At 43.2% G+C, this 19,151-nt stretch overlaps 1 protein-coding gene across 5 annotated transcripts in view; it reads left to right on the top strand.

Moving 5' to 3' along the window:
- The first annotated feature begins 4,083 nt into the window (after nucleotides 1-4,083).
- LOC147626346 (exocyst complex component EXO84B-like) overlaps nucleotides 4,084-19,151 on the top strand; it is a 60,268-nt gene continuing 45,200 nt past the window's right edge. For 4 of the 5 annotated variants that reach the window (XM_086816495.1, XM_086816494.1, XM_086816493.1 and 1 more), the window contains exons 1-2: nucleotides 4,116-4,571; nucleotides 12,507-12,622. In XM_086816495.1, the coding sequence (XP_086672621.1) occupies nucleotides 4,398-4,571; nucleotides 12,507-12,622 (290 nt within the window). In that variant the 5' untranslated portion in view covers nucleotides 4,116-4,397. Of the gene's footprint in view, nucleotides 4,572-12,506; nucleotides 12,623-19,151 lie in introns of all 5 variants that reach the window. The other variant, XM_086816497.1, reaches the window with a different exon arrangement.

Below are 19,151 nucleotides of genomic sequence, written 5' to 3'. Positions count from 1 at the left end.
TATGAAAAGATGCCCTGGGACTACCGATGTGTCAGCAGAAACAAAGTTGTCAACAAGCTTTGATGACGAATCATCTCTAAGAGGAAAGCACATTAGGAAATGGTTAAGGTAAAAGCGCTATTGAGCTAGACGTAACATGTTACAAAGTCAATGGATTAATGCGCAGTGGGCTAAGATATGTCAGATATGTCAAGGCTACAAAAATGCATAAGGAGTCTTCTAAAAACTGTGACAAAGAGCTATAAAAGATTATTACCTTGGGTAAGATGAAAGGGACCCCAAGTCCCAAAAAAAGGTTAGAAAGGAACCCCAAGTCCCAGAAAAAGATCAGAAAGACATAAGAAACAAAGCCTTGGTGGAAGTAAAGCAAGATGCCACCATTATATTAGCCCAAACTAAGGCCAAGGAAGGTGATGCAATGGACTTTACGGCCAATCCTTGAGCATTGTAAAACATATGAAGTGGGTGAACAAATAGCCTTAGAGCCCAATGCTTTAAGGAGGGCAAGAAGGAATCTCATATGATAGACCTGTTGAAGTTAAGGAGGTAGACTTAGGTAAAGCCGAGGAGGAGCCCAATCCAATGTACATTGCCAAGGATCCAACTCGGGAAGAGGAAAGGGAATCAATTGAGTTGTTGAAGAATTCAAGGATTATTGTGCTGCAAGTACATGGATGTGAAGGGAATGCTGCACTACTGGAGGTGGTACAACACACAATCCCTATCATAGAAGGATCAAGGCTAACTAGGCAAATGCCTTATCAAATGAACCCCAAATATTCTGCCATTGTGCAAGAAGAAATTGATAAACTTACAATAGGATTCATCTATATGAAATCAAGCATACTAACTGGGTATCACCCGTTATCATTGTTTCGAAGAAAAATAGAAAGTTGTGAGTGTGTGTGGATTTAAAAAAGGTCAATGCAGTCACTCAAAAGGATCATTACCCACCATTACCATATACTAAGCATGTTTTGGAAAGAGTTGCAACCACAAAGCTTGCTTGAGGAAAATATTTAAAAGTGCCAACTGTATTGAATCACTTTGAATTCTTTAAAAAATGCTAATTTTGGGTAAAGGATAGGGTTATACTGGGAGACATTGTGTCTAAAAATGGTATCTCTATAGATGGGAGCAAGGTAAAATTAATTCTGGAATTACCTCCATCCACAAATTTCAAGAGAGTACAAAGGTTTACGAGGCACGTCGGGTAGTATAAAAGGTTCATAATATCCTATGTCAAAATTGTTAGGCTATTGTATAGACTACTCGTAAATGAGGTTAATAATGCATTTATAAAAGGTGGACTTCCAAAAAAAATGCTTACAACGTTGTCATAAATATTCTCTCCTCATAATAAAACAAAGTAAAAGACTATATAAGCTTTAAGAACTTGTATAAGTGTAGAAACAATTGAAACACAAGGTCTCTTTCTAGGTTACGGTGACATGCACAATGAGGCAAAACTAAAGAAAATGTACAACACATATGTTGAGACTATATTAATTGTAGCAAGACAATGAAGCTTAACATGTCTACTTTATAGATTTTCCATATAGATATAACATTTTTGCATGTATACACACATGTAGGATGGAATCTCATCACACTTTTACAAGTTGAGAATAATTAAATTATGCATTTCTTATGTAGCTATTCATTTTGGACATTGTAACACATGCCCTGAAACACTTAATCATGAAATAAAAAATGATGAAAATTACATTTGGAAGATCATTTAATAAAACACATTCTAATGGTAAGCAAGGCATTATGAAAGGTCTTGGTGGCTAATATCCCTTAGTCTTTAAAGAGCATGACAAAAAGGCATGCGTAAGGAATTTTTGCAAGGAGCAAAGTTTGCACACATTGCACATTGCAATGTGAAATGACACATACTTTGGCAATGCAAAAAAGTTGTCATAATTGATCCTTTAAATTCTATCAATTATAAGCACATGTTGTGTACATATAATATGGTAAATGGGATTCAAATCATTGATGAAACAAAAGTAAGCCCATTAAACTAGCATAGTTTTTGGATGATTAGTTTAATGCAATTACGCAGTCCACAAAAAAAAGTGTGTGTGTGTGATTAGTTTACATAGTCCACAAATAAAATGTATGTGTGTGTGTGTGTGTGTGTGAGAGAGAGAGAGAGAGAGAGAGAGAGAGAGAGAGAGAGAGAGAGAGAGAGAGAGAGAGAGAATCCATCCTATGGCTTTGGGATGGTTAAAAGTACTCAAAGTTTGGTATGATGAGCAGTGTTGTAACATCTTTCAAGGTTGTAACTTTAGGTTTAGAGATCCTTTTGAAAGTGCTAAGGTAGAGGGGCCCATTACTTTTTATAATGTCATTAGTCTAACTATCTTCACATTACATGCAGTTGCTTTATTCCCAAATCAATGACAAAAGTAAGAGGTTAAAAGGGAATCATTATTAAGTAGTAGAGGCAGAGAGAGAGAGAGAGAGAGAGAGAGAGAGAGAGAGAGAGAGAGAGAGAGAGTTACAAAAGATCCATCCTATGGCTTTGGGATGGCTAAAAGTCACCTTCCTCCTCACTCAAAGGTCGGTATGGTGAGCATTGTTGTAACATCCTTCAAGGTTGTAACTTTAAGGTTGGAGATCCTTGTGAAAGTGCTAAGGTAGAGGGGCCCATTACTTTTTACAGTGTCATTAATCCATCTATCTTCGCATTACTTTCTAGAGTGTCATTAGTCCAACTATCTTCACATTACATGTAGTTGCTTTATTTAGAGATCAATGACAAAAGTAAGGGGTTAAAAGGGAATCATTATTGAGCAACACAAGGGGTTAAAAGGGAATCATTATTGAGCAACACAAGAGAAATATACTTAGAAATCATGTTCCAAATCTTTATCATTTTCCAAGCAAAATGGAGGTAAAAAGTATTAGGATGTTCTCAAGCATGGGCCTCAAAAAGTATTAGGATATTCTCAAGTACATGCCTCATAAAGCACATTAATTGCCTAGTTATATTGCAAAATTTTACAAAGCTATTGGTCCACTATAAGAGATTTAAAAGGTATTTTACCTTAAATGGATGCACACTTGTTCTTGATTGGTCCATGTATGCTTTAAATAGAAAATGCATCGTTTGGCACAATAAACTATGTTTCTCTCCACTTAGAGACTTGTCATTATTAACTACTCTCCATTTTGGCCCTAGCACACTATTTCTTGTAGTGCCCAAAGCCACTTTGTAGTGGAGCATGTGTGAAGTCTTTGAGGGCTATAGTCCAAGCAATGCACGTCCAACCCCTCGTGCTAACACATGCATGTTTCATGTGTAGAGACCTGAAGGTCTAAAGTCCATGCATGTATGTCTAAGGCCCATGCATTGTGAAAGGTGTGTGTGGAGTGTCAAAGAAGCGAGAACCTAAGGTCCTCCTCAATGGCAAGGATGCTTTCATCATCACGATGTCGGAGAGCCCTTGTCCACATGGGAAAGATGGTCTCATCTCTTGAAAGCCAAAACTAACTTTTAATGATATGTGGGGCCCTGAGAGGAGTCCTCTCATCAACTAGGAATTAGTTGTGCAAATTTAAAAAAAAAAGATATGTTACAAATGGGCAAGTGATGAAGATTAGAGTTACTTGAAAGTTGACATACATTATTTGGGAATTTTGTGTGTGCTTAAAACAGCGAGGCTTTTAATGTGCCCAACTGATATTGCGCTCCCACTTTATTAGCAAGATGGTAACTAAACAACTTGGAGGGTTGGTGTGACCCCTCTCTAATGGGATGAGCTCAACCGGCTTGCCAAGTGGTGTGGACACACATTGTGTGTGTGCGTATTGTGTAGTGAGTGGGGCCATTAGACACAAGCAGTCCCAGTGTTCACATGAATTTTATTTTCAATCAATTAAAAAAACTTATAGATTTTACACATTTATTTAAAAATGGACAATTTTTGGAGCTAAATTATAACTAAATCTTCTAAAATTATAACTAAATCTTCTTAAAATTTTCATTTTTTGAACTTAAGAAAATAAATTTCACGAGTCAAAAAAGAGAATCTTGTAAACTAAGAGACAAGGGGTACTGGTTTTAACTTTATTCCCTTAAATTAAAATTTAACGGGCCTTTTCCCTGTGTTTGCTGTCCTATTTAGACAGCGAAAAAGGCAAAGGGAAAGCTTCTGGTCGTACAGATCTGCAAACTCTAGCACGCATGCTGCAGATCTGCAAACCATAACCCGTTTCCTGACCAGAGATATCCCGGCTAATGAAGAAGAAGAAGCACACGAATCAGGCAACAGCAAGTTTCCTGCAATCCGCAGCAGAGATCGCGCTTGGAAAGTAGTGTTGTTCTTCTCCCTGTACAATACAAAACTCATCACAGGACCTGATCTGATTAAGGATCTCGGGCCATGGGCTCTTTGAAGCCTTCCATGCGTTCCAAGGCGGTCTCTCCTGCCATCGCCAACGGCAATGTTCCTCATCTCCAAGCAGAGGTGCTCATTGAGGAGCTCAGAGCTTTCAAAACGGAGAGATTCGATGCCGATAGCTATGTCCAATCTCGCTGCCAGACCATGAGTGAGAAAGTAAGCACTGTTTACAAAATTCGTTGTGATTAGAAGCATTAATCTTAACAGTAGAAGTCATTTTAATATACTCAAAAGCAGTAGGGCTTTTGCTAGCAAAAAGCTTGTATTCACTCTAATAAAATATGTCTTGAAAGCATTTTGATCAACATGTATCACGATTAACATTTTTTGAAAGCAAACAAGCATACGCAGAAAACAGCACTCTTGAACATTTCTTGGAAGCAAAAAGTACTTTGACTTGCACAACAGCCCCTCCCTTCTTGGTCCCGTCGCATTTGAATTGAAAAAGCCGTGTAGTCTAGATCTGTCTTCATATTTGAGTATATATATTTGTTGGAATGTAGTCATCCAGAGATGATAAGATAATATTGGATATGAAGAGCACATTCGTGTGTGTGTGTGAGAGAGAGAGAGAGAGAGAGAGAGAGAGAGAGAGAGAGATTGTCGTCTACAAAAGACCCGAAGGGCCTATGAGACTATGAATAGTACAATGATACCATGGGGTATACAGTATCATGGAAGAACTAAAAAAGAATGTGAAAATTGAAACGTGAAACACCCTAATCCGTCAGGGTTAGGGGAGCCCTGGGATTAGGAGGAAGTAGGCTAATACGGTTGGCTAAGGTTATTATTAATAAATCCATGTGTACTAGCTATTTATAACTAGATGGTTATTTATAGCGGTAGTGGGCACCATATAAGTGAACCATGGGTTATAATTGTGATAACCTTGCTATTGGTCACAGTTCGACCAAGACTCCGGCTACGTGTGTGGCAGGGCATAGATTGGCATGCTGAAGGAATGGCATGGATTTGTGGGAGTTAGATCTTAGCCCCTGGCTTGGGGGTGGTTCAAAGCATAGAACCTACGGTTGGGAGGTGAGCTAGCTTGCACCCCTCTTAGGGGTTTGTACTAATCACTCATGTTTTGCGTTTAGGAGATCCATGGGGTTGTAACACTTGGTATCAGAGTGGCCTAAATGCAAAAGGTATCGCAATGCACGGGAGAAGCTTTTACTTTTCATGGATTTGCAAGATCCAGGTATTCTCTACGCTTTTGTGCTAAGGTTGATCGGTGCATACTCATGGAAGGTATTTCTCTATGCCATGCCTAAGTTTTCATCTTAGGAAAAAAGTTTAGGGTTGTGTTGACATGTTAGGTTACATGGGTTCTGAGAGAGGGGGAATATTCGAAACCATGTGGGTAGAGAATATCTGGAAGGAAACCCCATGGGAAAAACCCTAATGTCTCTCTGACTTTTTCTCATGTTTGGCTGAATTTTGTGCCCATGTACCTGCCCTTGTTACATGTATGTTGGCATGTAAGGATTTTGGGGGGGGGGGTGCGGGAAGAGAGTGAGTAAGTAAAGCCTTTTAGGGCTAGCATTTCTCTCTGATTTTTTCTCCCATCTAGCGTGATTATGTACCTGCCCTTTTATACATGTATGTTGGCATGCAAGCATGGGGGGGAGGAGAGTGAGTAAGTAAAGCTTTTTAGGGCTGGTTTTTCAGCTTGCGCATAGGTATCTCGTGGGTATGCAAAGCAAAGCATACACATCTAGCTGTGTAGGACAACCAAGTCTTGGGTGTTTGCGCAAGAGAGAAGATGGGGAGGAGGGCTTGATCAAGGTGGCCGGAAAACATGTGGCATGAGGAGGGAGAGAAGGGGTGCATGGGGTGAAAAGATGGCGCACACAGGCTTGGCTCGCACGGGTGATAGGGCTGTGAGCAGAGGCGGAAAAATGCACACAAGCCGGCGCCTCTACTTTTGGCGGGTACAGAAAAAGCACCCAAATTCGGGCGTGGAGGTAGCCAAGGTTGGGCTGTTGTCTGGACAACCATCAGAAGAAGAGGGGGAGGTCGCTTATGACCAGTTGTGTGTGAGTAGAGGCTAAAAGTTGCCTCCAAGGGTGCTTTTTGGAGTTAAAAGAGGGTGCCAAATTTTTTTGAGCAATACATGTGTTTTTTTTGGGGGCATGTTAAAGGGGGCACCTAGCTTTTTCAATTAAAAACGGTTTGTTCAAAGCTAAAAACATAGAGTTGTAAAAAAAAAAAGCAAACAAAAAGCACACATAGTGGTATCAACCTATATCTCCTACACTAAGTTGAACTACACAATAGTAGTCGGCGTGGGACAAAATTGCGATGAGCAGAGCTGGCGTTTTTCTTTTTGTACACGGTCGTGGGGAAGTCGAGGTAACGGGTTCAAGCACAAATCTCGGAGATTTTTCCCTTTGCTTTTCTAAAAATCCAGAATCAGCATGTATTTTACTATACCCTTTTCTCCCTATCCATGGCCAGGATGACCAGGGAGTAGCATGACCATAAGATGGCCACTTGAAGATAGGCACTTGGGCTCAATAGTTTTTTTTTTTCAACTGGCCTTTGGTCCAAGATCCTCCCATAGTTACCAAATTTCACCGTCCGTAGACAGTCGCCCGTAGGCGCTTATTTATCCACCCGTAGGCGATATTGCCTTGGAAGTACCAAGGGGGGTTTTGAACCTAGGACCTCTTGGTCCTAGGCAAACACCTTCACCACTTGAGGTATCACCTCATTGGCCTGGGCTCAGTAGTTATGGTCATGACAGCCGCACTTGTTTACCGTGGCACACCTCTCAAGCATCCGTGGGTGAGAAGGAGCAGACACATGGGAAAAGCAAGCATTGGTAGACATTATGTTTCTATAGCATAGGCCAATTGGAAAGCTTGGTTTGCTTCTATACGATATTTTGTTCTTCCCTACCCCACCAAACCCTTACCTCATCGCGCAAGGCGTTAATCCTTCACCGTCATACTTTATGGGGTATTTGTTTGGGGAGTGACTTAATCTCAGTAGATTTTCGTTTTTGATGCAAATCAATTGAGTTTTCGTTCATGATTCCTTCCAAATACTGGATGGCTCTTTCCTCTCCGTTAGAGGTATCGTGGCCTTCACTCCCACAAGCAGGAGACATAGGCAGAACGAGAGTTGCTTGAGTATGTAGTGAGAAACAAATTTCTTGAGAGCTTTTTGCTTTCTATGCGCTCGTAATGCCTTAACTGTACAACTTGGACGAGAATTCTCCTTGATTATCCAGACTTGTGGTAGACTGATCTGAAGGAGTAGATCTGGACCATTGTAGGGGTGATCTGAGGGAGGCGAACCAAGAGTGGTTGATCTCTTGGGAGGTTTAGATGGTGATAAACACCTTTGAGACATATACTTTGGTGTCCCATCTAGTACACGATATCTGACAGATTATTGTTCTGGATTTTTGAGTGGGTCCAACGGTTAGCTGGGTGACTTCCTTCTGGGTAAAATCTTTGACTTGCAAAGAAGAATGTATTATAGAGATCATTGACTTGGGAGAATAGAGCGCCTTCTTTGGCTGGTCTTGCCAAGGTAGCCTTGAGTTTGTTAGATGAACACTTGGAGGCAGATATCCTTTGTTGTTTATTTCGTAACCCGTGTGTCCAAAAGTGAGAATCCAGGTCTTTTGTGGGGATCCTAGTGATTGGTGTGAACCAGGAGAGTATGCGAAGGATTGATAGCATGACTTCGATAGTGCATATGTATACTATGCATTTATCTAGTTTTATTTTGCTGGCAGAGTAGTCATGATTGATAGTTCCTTCGTGCATCCAAGAATAACATTGGTTAGCCTTTGGCTCACGTATGTACTCTAGCACATGATCATAGCAAATGTTGAATGGCATTTGTTCTGGAGTTCTTGCAAGGTGTAATGGTAGCAGGTTTTCTCAAGGTGCATTTAGGATACACCTTAGTTTTTAGCTCAGGTTTTGAGATGAGAGAGGCTATCACTTATTGCATGAAAGATGGGTTTCTTATATAGAACTTGATTATCCAGGGATTTTATCTATTGGGTGGGGCTTGAGTTTCTTTTTGGTGCCATAGAAAAAAGTTGGAAGTGGGTATTATGATTGATCCCTTGGGAGAGTTCAGCAACTTCGTATGAGATTTATGGCTTCTTTCGAGAAACGATACTATTCTAGGTAAAGGTAGCATTCCCAGGTCTCCAAATGGGCTGTGAAGATGCGCTCAGCTCTTCTTGCCTCCACTTTGAGGCGGTGGGATGAAACCAGTATTTGGCCAATCGCAATCTGCATGGCATGGGAGATGTGAATATTGAGGTAGGCCAGTTGTTGGATAAGTCCATCCTCATTGAGCGTGAAGAAGTGATCTCTGTAGAAGTGCATCTTCGGCGGGAGCTCCAAAGATGTGATCCGTGTGCAGTGGATGTAGAGGTTGACGAGATCTAAGCAAATAATCCGGTTAGTGTTCTCATGAGAGAGCTGGAGAAAAGGGGAGCCCAAACTGTATTGAAGGGGTGGGAGGCGGTCCTTGTGGAGCCCATATTGTGAGAACCAAGTGGCCTCACTACGACTATTGCATCATTAGAGGTCTCCACTCTGGTATGCAAGATTGTTGGTAGCCGCCTTGCGCGCGAACAACTTAGAGATCTTCTACAGGCTAGTCTCCTTGGTGGGTCGACAAAGATCAGACATTCATCCTCTGGGGCGTGGCTACTACCAGGCTGAGTTCAACTTGCCAACGGCGTTAGATCGAGTCATGCAGTTGAGCCCCGTTGCATTGCGCACGGCCCAGGCTCTTGTGTAAGAAAATTTTGTTGTCTTGAGCATCGCCAGTCCCAAGTTTAGACACTGGGTGTTGGCCATGTGTGGCGGGATGGTTAGGAGACAACATATGTTGTACCATTTGGTCCATCTCCATTTTTGGAGCCACTTCTATGGGACTGTCACTCCATAGAGCGGCCAGATTTGTACCATGTTCACATGTGGCCAGGTCGGTGCCCCATGTGAAAGGGTCAGTAATTTGGTGTCACATGAATGGGAACCAGTTTTGTGCCACCCGTGTGACCAGTATTGTGCCATATGGATGGGAGCATGTTTGCTGCCACATGTGTATGACCAAGATCTTGTTTTATCCATGGGACTGTCACTCCATGGTAGGACTGATATTTGTGTTGAGCTTTGTCGATGGGATTGTCACTCCATAGGAAGGCTCGTGCTAGGATTTGTGTTTTGCCTATTGGACTGTCACTCCATAACAAGAAATCCTTGTACAAGTTTCATAAAAGGGAGATTTTGTTCATTACATGTGCACATGCATTCATGTTTGCATGCATAAACTTGTTTTCGCATGACTTGTTTTCATGTGTTTGCATGCTATGACGTGCCAGTACACTGGACGGGATGTCCCAGTGTACCGTGGGTGTGCTGTCTGCTGACGAGTTGGTGTGGCGTGTGAACAGGTGGTAACTTGTAACTTGTAAGTATTGCCCTTTTTGGCCTTTTCAAATGTAAAATCCATAAAGTAATGTAAACCTTAATGTTTATAAGGTTGGGTGTTCACACACATTTAAAACATTGACTGGACACTTTTATTGTGGGTGCCCAAGAGTTAACTTTTGATTAAGACCTAATCTCAATTAAGATTAAGGATTACATGTGAAGCATCATCCCCTCCACACGTGGGTGGTGTGGGGTGGTTGATGGAAAAAAGAGTCTAATGACTGGCTGTTGCACTGGAACCCGCCTACATACACCTGTGGCCTGCTGTCTTGAACCCGCCTCCTCCAACCCGCCTGGCTGCCACTTCTGGAAATTGGCCCCCGTGTATTCCTTTATACCCGCCTCCAACAAAAACTGACTGTTGCTGCTCAAAACCCGATTTGGTTGCCCTAAATCTATCTTCTCCAACCTGCCTGTTGTTGGTGTACCCGCCTGTATCTGTTGGTGTACCCGACTGTACTTGCTGAGTACCCAACTGCTCCTCCTGCCCTGAATCTACCTACAGCACCTATGTGTTGCTGCAGCCTTTGTACCCTCCTATAGTACTGGCTGTTGCTGCTCCTGAATCTGTTGTCAACTTCTACATCAACACCTGCTTGGTTGCTACTTCAAAACCTGTTGTGGCTGCTACCTTGTACCCAACTTCTATACCTGTTGGCTGCCATACTTGTGCCCGCTGTTTGCATCGACCGGGATCACATCAAAAAGGGGGAACAATCTCTTCACTTGACAACCCCAAATTGAATCTTTGTTAGGTACTTATTTATGTATTTTCAAATTCAGATATTATTAAAATTAAATGTTGTTTTTACAAGTCTTGCCAGGCAAGAATCACCCCTAGCTGCCTTCACCAAGGAAGGCCACTGGGATGGTGATTTTTTTCATGATTACCCTGATCGTGTCCTCACATTTAGAGGAGCCAGTGAAGGTCATTTGGGTACGAGGAAAACTAGGAGCAAAGTTGACTTGGGAGCATCATGTATTACTCTTTCCGCGGTGCTTTACCTTGCCAGGCGTTAGTACGGGCGTGCCTGTTGGTGCACGGTCTCGGAAGACCAGTGAGGGCAGGTGTTCACCCAATGAAGGTGGTAGATTGCTTGTGATTTGGTCTACTCCGACAACTGATTCTTCATTGACAAAATCTTATTGTTTTCCAGTTGTACTCATTCCTTGTTATGGGAAAATTTTGGCCTTGCACCCGTGAACACTTGTACATATAAATACTCCAAGAAATACAATTGTATTGAGAGGGGGGGGGAGGGGGTGGCCCTTTCCGGCCCCAGTGATGGTGTCAAGTGTTCTTTGTCATTTTCAGTTTTAATGTTGCTAATAATGTCCATTATTTGTATTAGTTAAGTGATCTAAAAATGTGTATTTTATTTTTCGATTTATCAGGCCTCCTGTAGGAAGTGGTTACATATGTAGACTTGGCACCATGCCAAGTAGGATGCGTATTAGTGCGGGTTGACTAGCCACACTCTTGGGTAGAAGGAGATCTTCTTGAGACACCTTGTCCTTGGGTTGCGGGGCCTGCTTTGGCACCCAGACGACCTTGGATGGGTTTGGAACAAATACTCCATGCCAAGGTACGAGGCCAAGACTAGAGAAGCTCTCCGCTCTGAATTGAGCCAATAACTTAGTGCCTCTAATAGCCAAAGCCCCTAAAAACCACTTGACCTCCCCCAATATATGCCTAATGCAAGCCCACGGATTAAGCTTGAGATTTGTCAACCGCTCAAGGGCTTGCGTTGCAACATGAACCAGATGCCTGCTTGAGTGTAGTGGTACTAGTAAACTCGGTGGATAGTTGGCCGGGCCGAAAATAAGAACTTGAATTCTTGAAAGCTTTAGAGAACATGTCTAATAGGTAGCAAAAGCTTTGGAAAACCTACCTAGTAGGCATTGAAAGCTTTAGAGAACTTGCTTGGTAGGTTGCTGGCAGTGAAAGCTTTGGAGAACCTACATGGTATTTTGACCAATAGAGGAATGTTCATCGAGTTGTTTGATATTTTTTGTTGTCTTGAAAAAAGGTGAAGTTGTCCTTGGGTACGCACAAAGCTTTGTACCTAATTTCCCTTTTGGTAATAATGAATTTAGAAGAGGGAGGCTTGGCCCATCTTTGGCGCCTCGTGTGGTGTGCTAAGCACGGGTGCACCCAACATGCATAAAGGGGAACAATTTTGTATGGTGTGGTCAATTAAATGAATAATTAAGGTTTCGAGGATCCACTCTTCTTACATTGCGTCCCTTTTGTGAGAGCTCCATGGTGTGCCAAACCTAGTTCCCTATTCTACTGTGTACGTGTCCTCAGGATGCCTTGGCACGACATCTAAGACTGATGCATGTGAACAAAGTAGAAAACATGAGAAGCATCTTTCTATCTTCTGGTCAAGGCAATCACCTGGTGGCACTAATTTGAGGAGTTCCACTATGAGTTGATATTGTCGAAAGCTATGCTTCAAAGAGTAGACAAATTTCATTTGATTCAGCTAAAGTGATAGATGTTTGATACTTTGTTGTGTATAGGCTACATTTGCATGTTAACTTAATGCTTTTAAAAAGTTTGCATTCATGATTGAGAAAATGCAAGATAGTAAAGCATCTTTTGTGATTAAAGTGTCGGGATCCTTGCCAGGGAATCAGAAGCTTATGTTTGGACCTTGTAACACTAAAGAAGGCATCGGCTGAAGAAATGAGGCGAAGTGTATACGCCAATTATGCAGCTTTTATTCGGTATAACTGATTTCTACTGCCTTGGAGCCTAAATCTTGGCTTAAGAAAGATGTACTGCAGTATCCATGCCAACTACGCAGCTTTTTTTTTGTATAATTATTTACTGATGTCACAAATTTTTGTATGCATTAAATGGAAGCATTGCATCTATGGAAAGTACTGACAACCTTATCAATATTTGGGACTGCAGGAAAAGCTCATTCATATTGAATAATCCAGAAATAAGTTAGTAAGACAGGCGTGTTTTATTTTGTTAATGCTTGTCCATAAACCCATAGCAATTCTTGGCAAATGCCATGTCCAAGAGTCGTGTCAGTGAAGTCAAGAAGCATGAAGCCACAGCCGATTATTCTTTGGACCTCTGGAAAGGGACTGGAGAATGGCACAAATGCTCAATTCATCTCACGTGCACACATGATATGACACCTAGTATGCCACCTCCTTTTTCTATAGAAAGGGGTTGTAGGGCTGCCCCACTATTTGATAGAACCAATGCTACAATGTGCAATTGTGTAGTTGCTGCTATTGAAGATGGGAGAAAATGTGTTGACATGGTAGATTTGAGTTATAGAGAGGACATGTAGGGTATGCTTCATTGGGGTACGCGAGTTTGATTTTTATAGTCTTTCGAATGGTGGGCTTTCACTACTATACACATAGGCTTTCCTGGTATTCTTGAGAGAGATGAGGACATCTATAATGTTCTTTCAGCAAAATCAAATAAGTGTGTTATCACCGACAAGTAGTTTTTCGTTTTTCTATCATTTACTCTTCTGCATAGAAATCTTTTTCCTTTACTTCTTGGAAAGGAAATCAATATACCCGCTCACTGACGCAAAAATATGGCAAGCCTCCTTGGTGCCTCAGGTGCGAACAAGCTGAAGCTGAAACCCACTTGGTATTGATCACACGAATCTATCCTTCTATCTGTGGCATTTTCCACTCATTTTCTCCCACAACAGAGGTACACTTTCACCAGGACCTAGATAACATATACAAAGATAACATTTATCACTACCTCTGTGAAATTGACCCCTATGCCCCACTCATGACACCCACGTCTCACTAGCTTACATGAATCAGCCAAAGTCTCTTTCCCTTGCACACATTGCTCTATTACCAAACCTCCCTCAGATCCATGCCCCAAAATAGTTGGTACGATGACTCGCCTTCACCTCTTGCAAGAGCAAGCAACCGGAAAAATCACAAGGCGCGAAGTGCACCGCCATCCTACTCATCACCAGAAGAGAGCTTTCCTAGTGAAATGCAAGAATGAACTATACCAACTCTTTTTGAGCGCGCATAGTGGGAAGGCATGGTGCAGGCTTCTTGAGCAATAGTTGCCCACACCTATCAGTGACCTTGTTTGCACAAAATCTTTACAACATATCTAATCAGCCACCGCTTACCTTGAAGATGATATGGAGAGCCGTAGCACTACATGAGTTAGTCACTGGGCAGGGCAAAGCTTTGCGAGGCATGAAAGAAGAAATCTCTAGCACAATTGGGATGAAACAGGGTTGCACTCTCTCCCTGATGCTATTTGGGCTCTACATAGATGAGAAAGATCTCTGATTTCATTGACAGATCAGGTGGTACATGCACTCCATTAGCCACTCTTTGGTCCTCATCCTACTGTATGCAGATGCTATAGTGCTCATCTTAGATTCAGCTTAGGGGTTACAGAGGCATCTTGATGCATTACATTTATTTTTGTTTGCATGGAGACCTCACACTGAACCTTGGCAAGACCAAGGGGATGATTTTTAACACTTCACACTAAAAGGTATTCAGACATCACTTTACCTATTCAGTGGATATAGATAATTTCTATGTTTATCTGGAGCTACCTTCACCAGTTCAATTTTTACCATGTGCCCTGCAGCCCAGGCCAGGGATCGGCCAAGGGATATGCAGCCCTGGCCCTTCTTGAGAGAGTAGTGCTTTCAGACATGTGTCCATGAACCTACTAAGGGATGATTAGTTGACACCTTAGTGGCTCAAGTAGTGATGTATAGGGCTTGTTTTTGGGGATCGGATCTCAGGGAGGAGGGTTGAGACTTGAGAGGGACGTTTTCCCATATGATTCAGAGCCAACCATCAGTGCCACACTTCATCATACTCGTAGAGTTTGGAGCAGCACCATTAGTAGTGGATGCACTTTTCCAGACATGACATTCATACACCGCCTCCACATCCTGGACAGACACAGGCTACCAGGGATTGCACTGGAATCATCCTGATGGCTGGCAGAGCAGGGGCAGGATGATTCGGACATCGGGATAACGTTTTCCCGTATGATTCAGAGCAAACCATAAGTGCCACACTTCATCACAGGCTACCAAGGATTGCATTGGAATCATCCGGATGTCTGGCAGAGCAGGGGCAGGATATGGTGTGGTATGCCCGAGTCACTGGTTTCTCACAGCTTCACATGGACCGTTTGCCACCCTTACAGTAAAGCCTAGGTGCACCCTCCTGTTGGGTATTTCAGAGTTAGTCTGGAGTCTAGTCAAGTGTCCTTAGTGGTGCGAACACACTAGGTATGAACACTTTCTTATTTAGGATCAAAAGATAAGGCCTTGGTGCCTATAAAAGCATTGTACATTGTGGAAGTATTATCATAATGCGATCATTCTTGTGTGGTGCAATCTTGCTCTATCAGACTTGAGCTCTCACTGACTTCTTCCAGACTAGAGTTCCAAGAGTAGATCCACCCATTACACTCGACCTCCACACTCGTGGTGCAATCTTGCTCTCTCGTACTTGAGCTCTCACTGACTTCTTCTAGATTAGAGCTCCGAGTGTAGATCTGCCCGTTACACTTGACCTCCAGGTTGATGCAAGAGCCCGCCGGCCGAGAGGAGTAACACTAGACAAAGTGATTGAGCTATGCAGAGCCTGACGCCCCCGACCCAGTGGCCTCCGCTCACGCTCTTGTCACCACAGGAGGATGAGAGCCATCATTTCCCACCACCACAGGACTTTCTCTGGCCGGCTCAATTTTACTACATTGGGTATCATGATGCAACGCCCTATGCGGGATATTTTAGGGTGATGTGAGAGCTTGACACTCTTTGTATTGGGATCAGCTTTGGCATTTCAGTTCTTGTTCCTTCCTTTTATTTTTAGTACCCATGATGATGTATTCCTGGTGCCATGGACATGATGTTGTCTCATAGGTCATTTTGGCCTTTTGTAGACGTTAATATAACTTTCTTTCTTTCTTTCTCTCTTTCGCTGTAACCCTTGTACTTCATTACCATGACTTGACGTCCATCTCCTCTTCCGCTCAAGCTTCATCTCCTACTCACACACTCAACCATGATGATGATATTTCATCCTCCATAGCTCCATGAGTGATTTCTTGCGATTTCCAATATGGGTTCAGAGCTAGGCTGAACCAGATCTGTTTTTTTAAGGTTTTTGCATTTTAGGGTTTCTGTGTTTTCTCTACTGCCCCAGCATCAAAACCTACGTTTTTTCTTCCATTCAGCCTTGCTGTTTTCTGAATTGAGCCATCATCATCATCGATAGATCTGTAGTTTGATGCATGCTACTGCTGCCTTTGATGATACTGCCACTGTTGTGCTGGGCGAAAGCCAATGCCCATGGGCTGCCCCACATGGCCCAAGTGTTGGGTACCATGGGTGACCCTGTGGCCCCTACACTCTATGCAAATCTACATGCATCTACATTCTTCGTCAGGTGCCTTGCATCTGGCTACAAGCTTATCAATGCCCAGAACACCTTGATTCACTGTATGGACTAGCATTGCTTCATGTGTGGGACTTGTACACGTGACTAGGACCATGTACGGGACTTGTACACTTGACCTTGGACGCTTAGAGTGGAACCTTGGCTGACTCGTCCTGGATTGGAATTTGGGACTAGTTTCCACTCCAAGTCCTGCACCTACTGTACATATAGATCCACTTGGCATCCAAGTGCGTGATGCACGTGCCATCCCCTAACTTGATGGAAGCTGCAAAGTCTCCAAATAGTCCGTCAATAATGCCGGATGATCTTTGAAGAAGTTCCTATCAAGCCAAAGCGCTTCATGTTTCCCCTGGGTCTTGAAACTTCATGAGGAATGGTCTTTCTTTTCGGCCGGAGTCATGCTTGAAATGATGCAAGAGGATCTGTTTTGGATCCATAACTTCAGCTTCGTCCACTATGTCTTGTTCTTGATCATCGTGGACATCGGAGAGAGGAGGTCCAATATAAGGCTTCAACCAATTGACATGGAACACATCATGCATGGTCCAACTGGGAGATAGCTTTAGCTTCATAGCAACTTCATTGATCTTCTTTAGAATGGGAAAGGGTCCGAAGCTCTAAAACGATAGCTTTGGGCATCGCTTGCCCACCTATTTCAACCTTTGCTTCATTATCTTGAGATATACCCACTCTACTTCCAAGAAGATCACATCTCGTTTGTCCTTGTTGGTTGGTAGGTTGGCCTTGCCCGGAAGGTACTTGATGATTCCACTTAACTGCCAAAAAATTTGGCTCCAGCGGTGTGGACGGTTACTCTAATTCACGCTTGGCATATTCTGAAGCCAACACAACACTTGGTGATCTATGCAAACCTTAAAGTCGTTCCCATAAAGAAAATGTTTCCAATGCTTCAAGGCCTGTAGCAGCGCTAGGAGTTGTCAGTCATAGACCGAGTAGTTCTTCTCTGCAAGGATCAGCTTATAGGACATGTAAGCGGCTGGATGCCCGTTCTGTCGAAAGACCGCTCTGACAGCGATGTTACTTGCATCGATCAAAAGTCTGTGGTTCAAACTCAAACATGTGCACATCCCACTGGATTTGCATGTCCAAATCTTAGAGGAATTGACCTCGTTTGTTGGCATCTGATTTCTACAATTGTAAAGCCAGGTGAGTGAATTTATTTGCAAATTGGAGGACAAGTAGCGCGTTTTGGCCCAATCCCCGATAATCATCGTCGAGTCGTTGAAGATAATGAGGCGGTACAAGCCGCTTCTTGAGGTCAATGACAAATTGGTCCTACTCGTAGGCAGCAACGCCATAATTGGAATTGGCCTAGGCCCAATGAGTCTGAAAACGGCCTCTGGTAGAAACCAAAGTGCGGTAGACTAGCAGTCACCCTTCCACTTGTAGTCTAGATATGAAAACAAATTGGATTGGAGCTAGAGTGCCCCAAATCTGAAAATAGAACGACACCTGTTGGTCCCAAAGCTTGGCGCCCCTTGCGGTATTTCTTTATTCAATTTCAAAAATATGAAAGGCCGAGTACAACAAAACCAGCCAAGAGAATACACCTATATGTCCAATTTGGCAGCCCACAATACCTCTTAGCACAGAGGATTCACACACAGATCTATGTCTCAAAGCAACACTCTGTGCTTCCCTCTGATCAGCCAAGACCATTCAGCAGGACAGCCTTGAGCATACATCTGGCATATCTCATGCACATGATTCCACAACTCAGCACAAACATACATTCACTGTCCCAATCTCTGTTTCCACCCTTTTCAATCTGCCATACCCTTCCTCTCACAAGGGGCCAGATAGCACAACTCTGCAGCAGACACAAGCCAATGGAAAGAAAGACAGATGAACAAGTTCAGAGCTTACCAAATCAGCTCGTGGTTTTGCACTCGTGGGACAGTTCGTACCAGTCTGCACTTGACAACGACTGTCTGTACTCTTTCCCCTGCAACCACGTGACTGTTGCACCCAAATAAACTCTGATAGAATCCCACGTGTAGCTGGAGATGCAACGTTTTACTGTCCAGAACTAACAGGTCAATGCCGGCCTGCACCTGTCCGTACAGCACAGTAGAGACTGAATGTACCTGTCCGTACAGAGCTGTATGGATTGTACTGCAGTTGCTTAAACTAGCCTGCTGTACCCGACTGTACCTGCTGTACAGTTCTGTACCTACAGCACAGCCGCCTGACAGCAGTCGTACAGCCACCTGTACCCGCTGTCCGTACGATTGTACCTTCTGTACACCTTCTGTCAGAACCCACAGCACCTGTACCTGCTCAGCCTGTCAGCGCCGCCTTTACCAGCAGAAGAATCTGCAGCAGAGAAAACAGCCGCCTGTCCTGCAGCAGCCGTACACATGTACACGTGGACTGTACGGGCAGGTTTGCACAGAAAACAACAGCAAAAATCCACCACCAGCAGTCGTTGTTGCTTCACCTCCCCCCCACGCTTGAGCATACACGACTCCCAAAAGCAAGAGAGAGAGTGTTGTGAGAGAGGCATGCACTCCAAAAGTGGAGTTGCCCCCTCTCCAAACTTATCCTAGGGCCCCAACTTTAATAATCATTAAAGTTCCCTAGGGGCCACTAAGGCCTAGGGGCAACCTTCAATAAAACATTAAAAACATTAATGTTTTTGTCCCCTTTCACATCTGAAGTGTCCACACATCATTCTCATTTGTCCGGGCATCCCAAATGCGAATATTTTAATATTTTTGCTCAGCAACCACCATGCCCACACTTGTGTTGTTCCATTTTCACAGGGCCATGACATACCCCCCTCTTG

The sequence above is a fragment of the Cibotium barometz genome, chromosome 22 (genome assembly GCF_041138505.1).
Source record: "Cibotium barometz isolate CiBa-2024 chromosome 22, ASM4113850v1, whole genome shotgun sequence".
In the NCBI taxonomy this organism is placed as follows: Eukaryota; Viridiplantae; Streptophyta; class Polypodiopsida; order Cyatheales; family Cibotiaceae; genus Cibotium; species Cibotium barometz.
This window is presented reverse-complemented; position numbering and strand designations above follow the sequence as displayed.